The sequence below is a fragment of the Citrus clementina genome, unplaced genomic scaffold (genome assembly GCF_000493195.1).
Source record: "Citrus clementina cultivar Clemenules unplaced genomic scaffold, Citrus_clementina_v1.0 scaffold_3, whole genome shotgun sequence".
NCBI lineage: Eukaryota > Viridiplantae > Streptophyta > Magnoliopsida > Sapindales > Rutaceae > Citrus > Citrus x clementina.
Genome location: NW_006262339.1, coordinates 43159697 through 43177998, shown reverse-complemented (window position 1 = coordinate 43177998; position 18302 = coordinate 43159697). Strand labels below are relative to the sequence as shown.

Genomic DNA, 18302 nt, shown 5'->3' with positions numbered 1-18302 from the left:
AGCAAGATAATATACATTTACTTCCCTCAAGGTTTGAAAGTATTACTGTTTAAGACAAACTTTTCCGAAAATTACACCTACGTTTCCTTGATGGTAAAAACATCACCTTTGGAATTTCTTACCAGAACAAAAACTCCCAAAAAACAGCAAATGAATTTACCTACGAATTTTTATTTTTTTTTTAAATTTAAAAAAAGCCCATCTCAGTTAAACAATAGCTTATGCGTAAGTGTATCGCTTTCAGGAATCATGCAAATTTAATAACTGATTTGTTCATGTCTGTGTCAACAGACTTTTTAATATTGTCCTAACAATTTTCTCCACATTTTTCACAATTCTCAGTTTTAATTACTCTTATTACGTCATTAAGGGACATCAGCATTGTGATTACCATGCCACTCATTCATTAATTGTTGTGTGCATATTCTATTTAACAACGTGGTAAATGCCATTCATCATTTGGCCGAGCTGTAAGAATGTTGCAGGAACTCATAGTCTCCTCCCATTATTTGAATAAAAATTTCTTTGAAATTGGCCAGGGTGTAGGCCGAATACAATTAGATCTCTTTCACTTTCTGTTTCTCGTACCAAAATCAAACCGCATATTCCTCTAACTTCGTCACTGTAGGTACTAGGATTCTTGCTAAATTTATCGAGAATTTATATAAAATAAGCAATTCTTTGACCATATACAACTAGTAATGAACAGATGCAGCTAGTATGTTTAGAAATTCAGGAGGCGACGCTTTCCTTTTTATAATATGATCATCTTTCGGGCAACAATGAAGACTATTTGTCACACATGATATGGGGGAGTCACAAATAATTAAATTGCAAAAGCTACCAATACAATTTGGCATTGAAAGACAGCCTATCATGAGAGTAACAAAGACCTGTTAAAACGTCCCTAAATATAGAGAATATCTCTCCCATCATTAATTTCAAATACCTAAATTTTCGACGGGCATTTGGTTTTGAGTTCATGTTTTGTTGGCCATTAAATGAACGAAAGTTTTGCTTTAAACAGCATTTGCCTCGCTAGTACGTCCCTTTTCTCATCACCGCCACTCACACAGACACATTTGTCAAAAACAGTTACATGTTTTTGAACCAATTTTCCTTTTTTTTTTTTTTGCCCTCTTTTTCTTTTTCCTTTCTAATTCCTTTCATCAATTAATCTCAGAGAAGAGACATCACAAACTCTTCGGAATTGAGGTTTAATTAATTTTTCTTCCCTCTAAAAAAATAAGCACATAATGGTAACAATACAATCTAAATTCTACGTAGGTTGCGTGAGTTTCTGAAATACTGGCTTGCATGGCAACAAGTCTTTCTTTCAGAGGTGCAATATTTTTCAAACCTATTATGAGTTTTTATACAACAGTTTCAATATCAATAACTTTTCTTTTTTTTTGTTTTTGTTTTCTTTGTTTCAGAAAGCATGTATTCTCTTAATTCCATCTCCAACTAAAGCTACTCGAGGATAGTTTCTCTTTCATAAACTAAAGCAAACACATTTGACGGTGTAAAATGTCAAACAATAAGATGAAGGGCCTTCTAAAAGGCCTAAGATACATTTCTCATATATTTGGTATGTTTTTTTTTCCTTTTTTTTTTGTTTGTTTTCTTTTTATAAGCAATTAAATTGCGTATGAGTTTTTTTCTTGAGATCGCTGAGACAATTTTCATCGTTTTTGCAGAAAATGAAAAAGAGCCTGAAATGCAGATTGGTTTTCCCACAGATGTAAAGCATGTAGCCCACATAGGATGGGATGGTCCTTCTGTAAATTCCCCCAGCTGGGTATATTTTAGATTTTTATTTACTCTTCTTGGAAAAACTGTTTGTGATGAATGATTTGATCACAAGTCTCACATAGACCGCGTTTGTAAAAACTTGGGCAGATGAATGAGTTTAAAGCATCAGAGCTTGGGGGAGATATCAAGGATGATGCCTCAATCAAATCTGAAGGTATGATGTTTGGTTTCTCAAATTATTTATTTGAAAATAATACAATACCCATGTTTGCACAATTACATAATGAATATGCTCTGAGTTTGAGTCATGTTCTTTTTTGTTCGTGCAGATTCAAGCAGCAGAAGAAGTGCAAGAGACCCAGAATTGCCAAAATCATCAAGACGCCATGCATCAACAGGTTCCTCTGCTGATCCGGAAAGATCAGAAAAAAGTAGATCAAGAAGGTCAAAACAATCAAACAAAGACTTGTCTGAATCTACCAGGTCCAAAGGTGCCAGCGAAGGGGGTGGCACTGACATCCCCAAGAAATCCCGGCGTAAGAAATCCAAGGACTCTGCGGATGGATCATCAAGATCATCTAGAACATCAAGGAGAGGACAATCATCAAAGTCAGATACAGCTTCTGAATGTGGATCGGTATCAAAAAGCAATAACATTAACAATGAATGTTCTCAAACTTCAGGCGTAAATCATTCCGAGGGAGGTGAAGTGAAGGAACATACGGGAATTTCTTGAGAAATTGGTGCATTTTTAACTGTTACATTGGTAGCTAGAATCTTTTGCTTAGTTGAGACCAAACAAACAAACCAGAAAAAAAAAAGAAAAAAAAATTCTTTTTTTTACTCACACCACTGAGACTTGTATGATCAAATCCATGGTACATATTGATTGTTGAACTAATTATAAATTTTCTTAGAAATGAGAATTTTCTTCTGGGGGCCCTTTATTCACTTTGGCTGTTATTTTCTGTATCCATTAGTTGTCTCTCAGGCTCTGCTAGATGTAAATGTCAATGAATTTTTGTCTGATGATCAATGCTTTGCCTCAGCCACACGCCAAAGAAAGCACACAGTTGCAATAAATTACCTATCTACTTATTACCAAAAAAAGAAGAAGAAGCAGAATTTGCATAATAATGGGACCAACTTGATCTCAAAAATCTTCAGATTAATTAAACAAACTTCATATACAAATACAATAAGCAAAATATATGCACTCAAAAATACCTTGCTATCCAGTTAGACTAAGTATATCCTGTTAAACTTAATCTCTGTTTACCCTCTAACCTTGAGCCATTGATGTCACTATCAAGCAAAGAAAACTAGAAAGCCAAGAAACATGAGCATATGAGATGCAACCACTAGCCCTGAAGGAGAAGCAGCAGTAGCATCACTGAACATTGCAGCTTTGGGATTATCTGGTTTCTTACACAGCTTCAACTGACCAATACTGCCACTTGCATTCTTGCCAATGCTGAATTTTTCATCAATACACAAATCTGGGTTGCCTTTCAACTTCAGTTTCTCTCCAACTTTTGTGCTAAACTTGGCAGAAAATGGGACCCTGCCACTTAAATTGTTGTTTTCCAAATTGATTTCACCCACAAATTCCAGGACACCAAATTCCTCTGGCACATTCCCTTGAAGCTTGTTGTTATCCAGACTCAAGTAGCTCAACTTCTTCAAGTGAATCCCCATAGAAGCTGGAATTTTACCAACAAGTCCTGTCCCAGATAAACCGATTCCCACAATACCCCCGAGACTTTCCCAAATTTCCGGAATCTCCCCTCCTAGAAAATTCCCACTCAAATACACTTCTCTCAACTTGTCCATCTCAGCTAAGAATGTTGGCACACCAAAGTTACCAAAACCGTTAAAGCTCAAATCCATAAACTCCAAACTTTTCAAGTGACCAAGACTCTCAGGGATTTTACCAGAACAGACATTGGAACTCAAATCAAGCTTTAACAAGTTCGTGAGATTACCCATTTCTTCAGGGACATTTCCGTCAAATTGGTTTTGACTTAAGTCAAGAATCCTCAGTTTCTTCAACTTGTCCAAACTGAACGAAAACCCGCCACTTAGTTTGTTCCTGGAAAGCGTTATCTCTTCAAGACCAACCAAGTCACCAACTTTATCTGGAATGCCACCATAAACGCCATTTCCAGTCAAAACCAACCTCCTCAGATTGGTAAAACTACCGATAATACCACCCAGAGGGCCAACGAAAGATGGGTTGTCTATAAACACGAGCTCCTCAAGACTTGACCCGAAACTCGCTGGAATGTTATCGGGCACCGGAACTTGTTTCTCGGTGAAGCATTTGTAGAAAAAGAGCTTGCGTAAGTGCTTAAAGGAAGTGAATATAAGTGGGTTCAGAGTGGAGTTTGCGTTACAAGGTGGGTTTGGCGAGTAGTCCGAAACGTACCCGAAACTCAGTTCAGTTATGTGAACGGTTTCCGTTTGAGATGAAACGGTGTCGTTGGCGGAGATAGTGAAGTAGTCACAAACGACGCCGTGTGGGGGAGAGGAGCAGAGGTCGTCGGGGAAGAGTGAACGCCAGTGGATGGTCGGGTTGACTGAGTCAAGGACTTGGTAGACCGAGTCTTGTTCGAGGGAGCTGAGAAAGGGTTGTTGGTTCGAACCGACCAAAAAGGACAGTAGGGTTGTGAAGAAAACGAGAGTACGCATTGAGGAAGATGAAAGGGTCATTTTGGTGTGAGAATGGAGACTGAATAGACAGAGGCTTTTTGTAGGCTTGAGTTGGGGAACAAAGAGGTTTCTTTTTTGGTGAGAGAGAGAGAGAGGAAGGTAACTAATATTGTGAAAGGCCAAGACTGAGACTGTGAAGTTGTTGGGTCATGGATGTACTTTTTGCTCTGCTGCCACTGTTATGATTTTTCGTTTGCTTCTGTTCGATGAAATTACCGAAACGGCCTTGTCCTGGACTGTGGTTCTTGGCGTGGACCAGACAAAGGGTTATAATATACATAGCATTATATAGCTAAGAGGATGAAGAATGGACCCTGGCTAATTGAAGGTAACGGATACTGGGACCCACGTAATTTTGTTTCGGGCTTTCCGTTTGTGTGTCCAAGTGTACAAATAAAAATAATGCGTCATTTGCCAACTAATGCCATGGACCATGGCCTAATCTAGATAGCTTTTTAATACTTAATTATAATTCATATTGTTTGTATTCAACATTAATGTTTTTTTTTTGCCTTTTTTGTGTCTGACCGATGATATTATTTTGAAAAAATTATTTTTTGATAAGATTATTTTTCTTCAGAAATGATAATTTAATCAAATGATTTTTCTTTAAATTAATCATATTAAAAAAAACTAAAAAATAATAAACTTTTAACATTCTTTTGTGTGTCAAAATGTCAATCATGTCGATTTCATGTTTGATTGAAATTATATTTAGGACGAGTGAGCAAAACATATCAAACGAATCTACAAGGGCATAATAGACTTTTAACAGGAGCCGTACGGCTTCGCAATTCGCACGAAAATAACACAACTGCCGAAGCCAGAACCAATGATCAGAGCGCCAGAGGTACTGCTTAAGGCTAAAGTTAAAACCCGGAAATTAAACCTCGAACACTTTCCGAACAAAACCTTACCGACAAACGGCTAGGATCACTTCACCGTTTCCCAAAACCAACTCGAGGTATAACATTTGAAAAGGTTCGGTTTGGTCTTGGCTTTCTCTTCTCCTATAACAGTTAAAAAAATAAAAAAGGAGCAGCCGACAGCAACCTGCGGTGGAAAGCAAACTGCGGAAGCCGACAGTGACGCGCCGCAGCCGCCGACTTACTGTCTGAGGTTTTACAGGCCCGCAGAGAAAGCGACGTGTAACAGAGCAAGAAGGAGGGGTTTTGTGCGTGGGGTTACGTGTCGAACTGCGGGTGGTTATAGGGTGGGGGTGACGCGTAGGGAGCAGGGACGATCGTTTCGGAAAGAAGAAATGACAGGGAGCATGGGAATTTCTTTACCTTGCAAAGGATAGAAGTGGGGTCCACCAAAGGTCTTTTTTATTACAAAGTTACCGGTTTTGTATTGGCTTTTGTTCTCTTTTCCTGCTCAATGGACAGGCAGCAACTAGGCTACACTGCCTGTGACACTAGACCAAAAAGGACGGAGATAATAAAGCAAAACAATGCAATAATGTTTTTTCTTTTTTAACCAATAATGTTAATGTCTAGTAAATGTGGGAATTTTCTTTTTAATAAAGAAATTAAAAATTAAATTGGAGTAGAGTAAATAATTGGATTGTGACAGGTGACAGGTGACAGGTGACAGCTGACAGGTGACAGCGAAGTAAAGTTAATGGACGGCGGGGGTGAATTAAATGAAGAATGGTATTTTAAGAAGGAATGTATTCTTTTTCTAAAGAAATAAATTAATCGTTAAATTAGGGCCAATAAATGGAGGGCGCGAAAAATAAGGAATAATGGATGGCGGGGATGAATTAAAATGGAGGATGGAATTTTAACTAATGCCACTCCTACTTGAGAGAGGAAATAGAAGCATGATGTGCTCGATCACGTTTTTTCATGAAGTCGTGAAGTCGATAAAAAATGTTTAACTAAATACGGAATCGAGAATTTAGTTGCATGATTTTGTTTTTTTATTTTTATTTTTATTTTTATTTTTGAAATTGTGTCACTAACTAATTGTGTGTTTACTTGAGGGTTTAGAGAATGTTAATGAAAGAATGTGAATAAAACTCATATTTATTTAGCATAATGTAATTTGAGAGTCGGAATAAAATGGGTGGGTCTCACACAATTTGGAAATAAGTAATGAGAATCTCATTCTCATGGAGATTCACATTTCCTGAACTGACTTTTGTATTCATATAATTTTTTCATATTTTTCGAATTACCCTCGTTCAAATCACAATTAATTTTATTATTTAAAATGTCATTATTATTATTATTATTAAATTTTATTAACTTTATTATTTTAGTTATTATTAATTATTGTTATTATTATTTTTATTAATATTATCATTATTAACATTTATTATTATTAATTTTATTTTTTAATTAATATCATTTTATATAAATATTTATATATGTATCTAGTTAATAAAAATTACATTATTTAATACTATGGATATTTTGATAAATTGATTCTCATTCCCATTTATTTTGTCAAGTAAACACATCAATGGCATTTCAGTACATTCGCATTCTTATTTATTTTTGTCAAATAAACATTAGAATCTCATTCTAATTCCAACTATTCACATTCCTAGCCTATTCTCATTTCACCACATTCTCACTCCATGAATTAAATGTACCATTAATGTTATAAAACTAAATTTTGATCCAATATTATGAAAATATAGCAACATGTTTTTTCTTTTTTTAATAGCATTTATATTAGCTATGTTATTACAAGATATTGAACAAGTTGTTTCTCCATATATATATATATTCTTGTTTCCTATTCTTTGTTATTAACCATAAGTCCATAATAGTTTATTCCATCTACATTTGCCAAGTGTCTATTTTCTGACTCTTTAATACCTACAACCTCTCTAATCCAATTATTTTCGTACTAAACAACAAAATAAGGGGTGCCTTACCCTTGGGGTGACTTAATTAGCTGTGACTTGTATAAATAACAATAAGTAATGTAAAATATATAAAAAGAATAAAAATAAGTTCAAGAGACATAATTTTAAATTAAAATTTAGAGTTGTTGAATTAAAGAACAATATAGAGCTAAAATTTGATGACATGAATTAATATATCTTTAATTTAATATTATATCTCTCTTCTCCCTCTTTACTTCTCACTTCTCACTTCTCAGTAGGGGTGTTCGCGGATCGGATTTTACAGATTGGACATCAATCCATATCCGATCCATGATTTTACAGATTATAATTTATCAATCCAATCCAATTCACAGATTGATAAAATTCAATTCAAATCCAATCCATACACATGCGGATCGGATGCGGATTTGACTCAATCCATATCCAATCCACCATTTTGTGCATTAGTTTTCGAATTAAAAATTTTTAGTTCTCTCCAACTAATGAAATAAAAAAAATCTAATATAAAAATAATTTTTCTACCAATTAAATTTAAAATTGAATAAAATTTAAATAAATTAATTGTTTAAATAAAACTAAAATAATACATTTAGAGTTTCAAAATATAACACATCGAGACTAATTATTCAAATAAAGCTACAATAATACGTTCAAAGTTTCAAAATATAACACACCAAACTTAATTGTTTAAATAAAGTTACAATAATACGTTAATATAACACTGAAATTAATTGTTGAAATAAAGCCACAATTAATTGAAATGGCGAAGTTTCAGAAACCAAACACAGTCTGATCCTTCACTAGGGCTGTTGCGCCTGTCGAAAAGTGGTGATTACGGAGCCGTCCACATGGGAACTAGGAGAAGCCGTACGGGTGGTGATCTTGAAGGTTGTGATAGTGAAATTGTTCAGCTGGAACCAGTGAATGTGAAGTGGCTCGATAGACTTGGGAAAAAAGTTGGCTTGCTCTCGCTGTAATCGCGCGGCCGATGTCCTTCAAATCCGTGTCGAGAGTGTATCCAATTAGTATTGAATGTTGCTAGTGTGTGTGACGGCAGGGAAGCTTAGGGTTTTTTGTTTGCAAATTGTTTGTGACTTGGCGTTATGTTACTTTGCTTTTGGGTGACTTTGCAAATTGTTGGTGACTTTGCGTTATGTTACTTTACTTTTGCTAGTGTGTGTGACTTTGCTTTTATTTTGTTTTACAATGTCTACAAGTTATATTTGTATATTTGATTATTTAATTATTTTTCATTTTATATTATTATTGGGTAATGGCTAAGATATGTTATAATGCTTATGTAACTATGTAATGTCACATTTATTATTTTTTTAATTAAATTTATAATAATTTTTTAATATTATATATATATATATATATATATATATATTTTTTTTTTTTTTTTTGCGGATTCACGGATTTCTGCAGATTTACAGAAGTAAATCCATATCCAATCCATCGACTACGGATTTTTAAATTTTCAATCTATATCCAATCCACCAATCCACGGATCGGATTGAGCGGATCAGACGGATTGAGCGGATCATATTGGATTATGAACACCCCTACTTCTCAGTATTCATTATTGTTTTTTTTCTGTCATCTCTCTCATATAGGGGTGGGCGCGGTTCGGTTTTTTACTAAATTTTTCATAATCATTCGATTACGATTATTTTAAAATCATAATCGCGATTAATCAAATTACCGAAAAAATCAAATACTCGATTAATTGAAATAATTCGATTCGGTTCGGTTCGATTATTTCGATTATGGGCCTATTGGACCTATTTTGGGCTTTTTTTAAATTTAAAACCTTAAATTAATAAATCTACCACAAACATAAAAAGTTAACAAACAAAAAATCAAAAATATGTCTCGAACAATGTTCAAATAACACATAACATGTTCAAATAACAAGTTCAAATCAAAATAAATCAAAATAATAATAATAATTAATTATTATTAATTATTAAATTAATATTAAAATATGAAAGAATATAGTGGAAAAAAATTATAAATAATAGATTTTACAATAATTTTATCCTTAAATTAAAGAATATGAGAAAATTAAAATAAAGTTTAATCACAAAAATCATTATTTCTCAATAAATGAGAACGTAATCTCTAATAATAAATTTCTATGTTCGGTTAAAATTATACGATCAAATCATATTATAAAATTAAATTAAATTAAATCAAATCAAATTTATAGTCTAACCTACATGTCGAGATAAAAATAAATAAAAATGAGTTTATAGTCCAGCCTCAAGAAAAATTGGCTTAAAATTCTTACCTAAAGATGGGTAAAGTCTAACCTAAAACGAGATTCTTCCTTACAGCTCTTACAAATGAATGTAGAAAACTAATATATAAATGAAAGAAGAAAAATTATGCCTTTTGTTGAGCTTTCTTTTTAGAAGCTGGAACAACAACTCGTTTGGGCTCTGGTTCAAGACTTTCAACAACTATACTCTTTGTGGCCAGTTTGTGATCAAATCATATGAGATTTTGGAATTGAAAACAACTCAATTAATTTGTTTTCATTTATTTATTTAATTTATTTTCCATTGGCATATCACCTTCAGTTTTGGGAATTTGTTCATAACCCATATGTAAATCATACTCAAACCATTATGAAATAGTTTCTTCCATAAAACCCAAATCTAACCCATTTTCATGATTTATCCAACCCAAATTATTTTATTTAATTCGTGTTTGGGTAAACCCATAGGTTGCGGGTTTATGCTCACCCCTATGCATGACAATTTAAAAATCGTCTTGGTGGTCGTAGCTTACCTTAGTATTATAAGGCATCTTATAGCACAGAGATCGATCAACACAGAAGATAAGAAAGAGAAGACAATAGGAAGAGATAAATTAGAGAGCAAATCGCTCGAGATAGGAGAGAGATTGAGATCATAAAACATTAATTAGAAGAGAAAAAATTTTATTTATTAATAAAGGTCAAATCCTGACCTTTATTAATCTTTAATCCAAAGACTTAAATTTTATGTTTAAAAATGTGTTTAAAAGTCGTATCTCTTGAACCTATCCCATAAGAATATATATATAATATTAATGCTTTAAGAACAACTTGAAAATAGAATTATAAGGTGAAAAATATTGTTCAATAATAATAACAGTATCAAAGCAAATTCATTGAACCCGAAGGAAATAACTCAGAAAAAGTCTGGGTGAAAGTGGATCCTCACTCATAAATTTTGAAAACATTATTCGACAAAGTATTAGGACGTTAATCATTTGCTGCGATTCTACATTAAACTTTTGGGGGAAAAAAAATCACTAGAAGTGACTAAGAAAAGGCTTTGGAAAATGGAACTTATTGGATTGTATCCCAATTAATCAGCCTTTAAACTCTACCTTTTGTGCAGGAGCTTGTAGCAGCATAATGTATTCAAGCATTCAAGATGTCTAATAGTGTAAATATATAATTTTTAGAAATGATTTATTAAGATGTCTATTTATTTTTTGTGTCGGATTAAAATTTTAATATTTTAATAAAATTATTAAATAAGTCATATTTAAATTAATTTAAATTTAAAATAATATAAAATACAACCTACCGACCCGTTTTACCCGCTCTCCCCGTGTTGACACTTTTACAGCAAGTGGCTTCCTATGAATATCATCATCAAAGCGAATAAATGAATAATTATTTAATTACTCTTTTTTAAAATTTACGCGCGGTTGACACCTTTTAATACTCGATTCTGTGCCAGGTAAGTGATGTGATGTCGTTTCATTAGCAGTTTTCAATTCTCAAAGCCCTAGCTGACAGAAATAAATTGACGTGTCTTAAAGTCCGCGAAACGTACATATTTTTTTCTTTGCTAATCCACAGAGAAAACGATAACACTTTAATCGCAGAAACTTAAAAAGAAAATGGCGATGGCTGGTTTGTATCGACGGATGCTTCCTTCTCCTCCTGCAATTGATTTCGCTTCTTCTGAAGGAAAGGTATTCACTTATTTTCCCATTTAGTTTTGGCGGTTTTATACTCCATTCATTTTGAGGAACATTTATGGGTTTAAGTTTATAATATGCCTTCGGTTAATGTAAATTACATTTTTTAAATTCTATTTCTATTCCTTTTTGAAGATATTATTTCATTTTGTATTGATAGTAAAATTGGTGAATTGATTGAAATGTATCGCCATATATATATGGAGGAATGGGATGATTCATGACTATCAACTTCCACAGTGATTTTTACCTATATAAATCAGGCCATTCAACTTTTATATTTTTTGCAAATAATTGAGACTGCTAGGTGATATTTTCTCCAGGACTTGATTTTAGACAATGTAAATAAAGAAAGTTGCTTAATGGTTCCCCATCTCTGTTAGGAAAAAAAAACCTAGTCATTGTTTGAATTAATTCATTTGTTGTGTGAGTGTTGAGTGATTTGAGCTATTTTTAAGATCTGCCACATTTATGGCTTGGAATTGCAGCAACTTTTCCTCGAGGCCATTCAAGGCGGAACAATGGAAGGTTTCTATAGGCTAATTTCTTATTTTCAGACACAATCAGAGCCTGCGTATTGTGGATTGGCTAGCCTTTCCATGGTCTTGAATGCACTTGCCATTGACCCTGGAAGAAAATGGAAGGGTAATCTTTAAACTCTTTTGCATGCAGTGATGTGGGCGGTTTTCTATGAACTGCAAACTTAATCTATCTTATATGTTCAGTTTTATGGTCTCTGCCTTGTTAATGTTTTACATTGTGCTTGCCCCTAGCCTTCATAGTCCTTGTACCTGGAGTTGCCAGCAGGCAGGCAAGGGCACGTTTGTGCTTGTTATTTGGTGCTTTAAAAGTTATACTAGGCTTAAGAAGCAAAAAAGTTTCATTGATTTCATGGTGTCTCTATGATTTTCATGGTTAACTTTTCTTAATCGCTTGTCATATCCATTCTTGTTTTCATCAAATTTTTTTTTTGGGTTGGATATATAATATCACTTATTTAGCTGACTGCTTTGTTGGGGCCTATAGATGTAACAAGGCACGGAAAACACTTTCAGGAAGTCATTTTTGCTCATATTTTATCGTTATGGTTTTTTTAGTCTGTATAGGTCTTTAGTGTGTGTGGAAACTTCTGATCGTTCGTAGTTTGTACATCATTTTGGTTATTCTCTGAGGTTGTAGTTAGAAGGATATCAAATATTCATTGATGCTCCTTGTAGGACCATGGAGGTGGTTTGATGAATCTATGCTCGACTGTTGTGAACCCTTGGAAAAGGTTAAAGAGAAAGGTATCTCATTTGGTAAGCTTGTTTGTTTGGCTCACTGTGCTGGTGCAAAGGTAGAAGCTTTCCGAACAAATCAAAGTACCATTGATGATTTCCGGAAGTATATAATTCGGTGTTCTGCCTCTGAAGATTGTCATGTGATCTCATCATATCATAGAGGGGCTTTTAAACAGGTAGCAACTTTAAATTAGTTGGTTTTTCCATGATCTATATTTTGGGACCAATACATTTTTTTACTAATTGGTTGGTTCTTATAGCCTTACATGGAATATTTTATCATCATTGTTTATATGTAAAGAGTGTGTACTTGGTCACAATCCACAGATTTGATTCTCCAAAGACTGTTATGACATCTTTTTCATTATGTAGGCATTTTGACACAACCAAAATAATTTGAATACCTTACTCTAAAGGGAGTTTCTGCTTGATTGTATTTGTATCTACCTTGTGATTGGGAAAATCATGGTACTGCTTAATCACATTTGATGGCAGTCCATGTTGCATCATTAAAATATTTGATGTTTATGAATTGTTATATCTCTGTAGTTGGTCTTCACAGGTTTACACAACCTCAAAGTCTGTTGTCGAAAGATTTGATGCAGTTGGAAGGTTTAGAGGGAGTTTTTCTGTTTTTACTATTCTTATGTTTGAAAAGTATCCTATTATATATAAACAGAAGGATGTAATATGAAGTATGCATCCTCCAGATTAGTTTCATCACATGTCTTGATTGTTCATTCTGACTAATTATTTATTGCTGCCATTACTTTTAAACAGGTGTTTTTCAGTGTACTTCATTAGAAGGCTGCCGTTTAAATTGTGTTGTTGATCCTCTTCAGACATGTTAAAGAATTGATAGGCATCAACAAACTTTTTGTCTTTATTTTTTTTATTTATGTTTTGTATTGTGGGGATATTCTGTGCAGACTGGAACAGGGCATTTTTCACCCATTGGTGGTTATCATGCTGGAAGGGACATGGCACTAATTTTAGATGTTGCACGTTTTAAGTATCCTCCACACTGGGTTCCACTTACGCTTCTTTGGGAAGCCATGGATAGAGTTGATGACGCAACTGGACAACGTAGGGGGTACGTGTTTGTATGCTTCTTTTACTCATTATCATATCACATTATCCCTGCTGGCAGTGATATTGGACATGCTGGAAGCAGTTTTTGGATGTTTCTTCTCCTGAAGAAACTTCTCTGAACTTGGCTTGCTATTGTTTAGTTAATGATAATGATATTTAAATCGATGGTCAGATTGCTAATTAGTTTCTAACATGCAGTATTTTTACATGAAGTAAATTTCTTACAACATTACTTTTAATATCAATAGACATATGTCTCTGTTCTACAGCATGCTTACCAAGATGATGAATAGCACAGTTCCTTTTCATTCAATGCACACAGAAATAGAAATTTGTTTCCTTGGAAACCTGTACCAGGTAAATGATGAGCAATTGGAAATATCTAGGATCTGCCATAATTTGTTTTTCATTTAATCAGTAAGGGGCCTACCTTTGGTGGCCTGGATATCAAGTTAGGTGGCAAGAAGTATCGATATCAAGTTAGGTAGCAAGAACTATCATTGTTTTGCGAAAATTTTGATGGCAATGATCTACTAACTGCTGATGGAATTCTACCGTGTAGATTCAGTGAACATGACTTATATTTGTGTACTGCTCTTTGGGTCAAATTTCTTAAAGTTATTATAAACCAAAAAAACAGTAGTGTTGAATGCATCCAAACTAGTTATTAGGAATGATAAAGCAATGGTTACCCTGTAAAGACCTCCAGAAACAGTGTCTTTTAACTGGTTAGTCTGCTGTCAAGTTTGATGATCTAGGGACTTACATAAACAAATTTAAATTGACCAAGATTCATGTATTTTTGGATGCAATGGACTGCATTTTAGACTCTTTATTCTAGTACTTTCTCCTATAGCATAGTCTATTTATGGTTTTGGAAATTGTATAGAAGTTTATCTTTTTTGTGGTTAAATCTGCTTTATTTAATCTACGGCTGCATTTTAATTTTTAATTCTCCATTGACTTTTGAAGTTTGATGTTTCTCAGGTTCGTGCTAGTGTCCAGGCCTCACAGAGAGCCTGGACTGCTCTATACATTGGTATGATCACTTAAAAATTTAAATTGTGTGCACACAGACATCAGACATACATTTCTGCTTTTACAATGGATACATCATTCTTAATTTTTTGTTTAGTTTGTTCATCCTGTTCAGTTTTCAATTTTCTCCTTCTATGTCATGTTTCCAATCTCAAATTTTATTATTTTTTCTCGTGTTTCGTTTCCGTGGTCTTGATACTGGCTCTATTTTGTTTGAAATGTGAGAGCTACTGCTTGTTAGAGGATGTGAGTTTCTTAGATTTATAGTTTAGAACCATCAAAGATATATGAGGTAAATGTTTGTTTAGCTGTTTCTACATCTTTTAGAGGCTTTAAATATTTTCATCAGTAAAATATATCAGCTTCTTTTTCTCATGACTAAACTAGACCATACCGTATGGATGAACGTTCATTTCCTTGCTGATCATCCTGAGAAGTCCTAGCTTGGATGAACCTTCATTTCCTTGTCGATCATCACAGATGTAGTTCTTGATATTTTCACTTAGTAGAAGTGATTACTCTAAAGTGCAGATCATATGATCTTTAAGCTGACAAATTTTATTGGTAATGCAAAATATAATAAGGAGCTTGAGTTATTAATTATGCTAGAGTTTAGTAAACTTACTTCTAAAGTACAGATCATATGATCTTTAGGCTGACATATTTTATTAGTAATGCAAAATATAAAAAGGAACTTGGATTATTAATTATGCTAGAGTTTAGTAAACTTACTTTCTCAGTACTCTCTGTTTGTGAAGTGGATGCGTCATGGCTGGATTTGATTTCAGTCTCATGTTCACCTTGTTTGCTAAAATTTTATTGAATCTATTTCTTAAGTTTCTGATCACTGTTATACTGATTAAGGATTTACTTGACTTATTGCAGAGCTGCAAGCATGAGAATTGGGTTGGTATTGCAAAGTATTTACTGGATGAAGTTCCTAAAATTGTGAAGTCAAAAGATTTTAAGGATTTTGGGGAAGTCCTCACTGTTCTTTTCACTTCACTCCCATCAAATTTTGGAGAGTTTGTCAAGTGGGTTGCAGAAGTTCGGAGACGAGAGGATGGTGATCATAGTCTAAGCCAAGAGGAGAAAGGAAGGCTTGCTCTCAAGGTGTTTTGGAGCTTCACCTTCACTCTTTTTTCACTTTTCTCTGGATGAGTGAAACACTATTTCTGCTTTTTAACACACTTCCTCCAAAGATAAAGCCCATATTTTTTGTCATGCAGGAAGAGGTGTTAAGACAAGTGCAGGAAACTTTGCTTTTTAAACATGTTGTGACATTTTTATCTTCAGTAAATTCTTGCTGCAGAAGCATGTCTGTTTTAGTTCACAAAAATGAACTGCCTGATATTGCTGAAAAAGTGTGTTGCCAAGGGGCCAGAATTTTGGCTGGAAAGTTTGATTCCTCGGAGAGGTTTTATTGCCGGGAAACCTGTGTGAAATGCTTAAAAGCAAACAGCGATAAGCCAGTTACATTGGTGTCTGGGACAGTGGTGAATGGTAGCATAGAGCAAGAGGTTGATGTACTGGTTCCTTCATCCCAAATTGGAGGCTGTGGCTGTGGCTGTGGCCCAAGTAATTGCATTGGGATTTACCCGGCAGGAAATGATATTTTGACAGTTCTCATATTGGCCTTGCCTAAAGAAACATGGTCTGGCATCAGGGATGAGAAACTTTCACGACAAATTCTTGGCCTTGTTACAACAGAAAATCTTCCTACACTGCTTCAAGAAGAGGTAAATATATTATCCTTTTGAAAAAAAAAAAAAAATTCTCTATTCTTTTGCATTTCAAATGTTGACTCTGGATATTCTGTTAGTGGTATTGTAATTGTATGAAAGATGAATGGAAGGAACTTGTCAATCTGCATTGTGAAGTATGTTAAGTCTTAAGAGTATAAAGATTGTGGTATCAGAAGGGAACTTTCATCTTTGTTGTGAGTCAGATGAGTGCAATAAGTTCATTACTGTTGGCTATGTGACCTCTAATTCTTTAATATCAACATGCAAGATTTCTCATTGTGAAATATGAATTTTGGCAGGTTTTGCACCTGCGACGTCAACTCCACATCCTTAGGAGATGCCAAGAGAATAAGGTAGATGAGGATCTTGCTGCACCAAGCATTTAGCTCCCTCTTATATCTAAATTTTAATGTAGTAACTGTTGCTTTGCCATCAAAGAAGGCAATTTATCTTGTGCTCTGAATGTGTGAAAATCTTAGATATGCAACTGCACAAAGGCCATTTATTTCCCTTCTTTAGGTTGTTCCTTCCTGCAGAAGCAAATGGTGTCTCCCCAGGGTTCAAATGACTTGGTCAATGACGGAAAGCTACTTTCCAGAGATCAAAACCTAACCATGAAGAGGTAAGAGGCACCCTTCAGGGATCAAAATCCCATAATGCAGAGGCTACAGTTGTGTTCTGAGGATTAACTGTGTTGTTCAGAGCGGAATACTGGGGATGACAAAACCTGGGTCCAAGCTGGTTATTAGTGATAGTGAACCCGAAGGTTCGGAACCTGACCTAAAAACACTTTCCCGCAACAGATAAAGACCCGAGAGTTCGCATGCCGGGTCTGGGTTGGGTTTATCTCGTGCGGGTTACATCTCCTAACAAAAGCAGGTGTAGAATATAAACATGATGTGATCAATCTTTGCTTTCACCTGTATTTATTAGTATTCGAGTAAATTCCACGTAAATATATATCATAGATCTAGTTTACGATCATAAATTTTATTAAGTTTGAGAAACTTATCAAACTATATAGTTTAATACTATAATTATATTATATTATTAAATTATATAATTTAATAATTTCACGGTTATTATTATTAAAGAAAAATTATCACTGCACCATCTCTTTGTCTTATGTTCATCCAACTATTAAAAAATTCTAACATGTTCTTTGTACTATTTTTTTTTAAAATTTGTACCAACTAACCACTTTTTCACCAACACCGTTAAATAATTTAAATGAAATGATAATTTTATCTCTAAATAAAGTAAAAGATTATTTTATTTTACAAAAACTTTAAAAAATAAGAAAATTATAATTATAAAAATACCCCTAAGTTTAATAAAAAATAAATCCCAAAATTAGAATTTGTATTTTTAATAAAAATTTAAATAAAAATTATAATTATAAAAATAATTACAAAATTTTGGGATTTAATAAAAATCTCCTAAATTATTAAAATTTTGGATTTATTTTTTAATAAATAAATTCAGTTATTTTAATAAAATTTTGTAAAATTATAATTTTTTAATAAAAATAATTATTAAAATTTTGTAAAATCTAAATTAAATAAAAAAAAATTATCACTGCACCACTTTTTTTTTGCTTTATGTTCATACAACTACCAAAAATTTTTAACATATTCTCTGCACTATCTTTTTTTTTTTTAATTTGTATCAACTAGTCACTTTTTAACTAACTTCATTAAATAATTTTTTTTTTAAATTTGTATCAACTAGTCACTTTTTAACTAACTTCATTAACTAATTTAAATAAAATGATAATTTTATCCTTAAATAAATTAAAAGACTATTATATTTTACAAATTTTTTGAAAATAAG

The 18302-nt window shown here is 33.5% G+C and overlaps 3 protein-coding genes across 4 annotated transcripts; 2 read left to right on the top strand and 1 right to left on the bottom strand.

Annotated features, from left to right (window-relative positions):
* Positions 1-1174: 1174 nt before the first annotated feature.
* On the top strand, positions 1175-2576 carry LOC18048039 (CRIB domain-containing protein RIC8). Its single transcript, XM_006443733.2, has 5 exons — positions 1175-1342; positions 1437-1591; positions 1701-1801; positions 1903-1969; positions 2085-2576. Exons 2-5 carry the CDS (start codon positions 1531-1533, stop codon positions 2489-2491), a joined length of 636 nt encoding a protein of 211 aa, XP_006443796.1. The 5' UTR covers positions 1175-1342; positions 1437-1530; the 3' UTR covers positions 2492-2576.
* Positions 2577-2902: 326 nt separating this feature from the next.
* LOC18048038 (piriformospora indica-insensitive protein 2) lies at positions 2903-4596 on the bottom strand. Its single transcript, XM_006443732.2, has one exon. The coding sequence runs from the start codon at positions 4465-4467 to the stop codon at positions 3064-3066; it is 1404 nt and encodes a 467-aa protein (XP_006443795.1). The 5' UTR covers positions 4468-4596; the 3' UTR covers positions 2903-3063.
* A 6511-nt stretch (positions 4597-11107) lies between these two features.
* On the top strand, positions 11108-17111 carry LOC18048037 (glutathione gamma-glutamylcysteinyltransferase 1). Of its 2 annotated transcripts, none has more exons than XM_024188485.1 (9): positions 11108-11308; positions 11803-11959; positions 12532-12770; positions 13524-13687; positions 14674-14725; positions 15610-15837; positions 15954-16463; positions 16769-16822; positions 17006-17111. In XM_024188485.1, the coding sequence occupies exons 1-9, from the start codon at positions 11234-11236 to the stop codon at positions 17093-17095; spliced, it is 1569 nt and encodes a 522-aa protein (XP_024044253.1). In that variant the 5' UTR covers positions 11108-11233; the 3' UTR covers positions 17096-17111. The 2 variants fall into 2 exon arrangements, with proteins under 2 accessions (XP_024044253.1, XP_024044252.1); XM_024188484.1 differs by having other exon boundaries at positions 16989-17111.
* The last annotated feature ends 1191 nt before the right edge of the window (positions 17112-18302 follow it).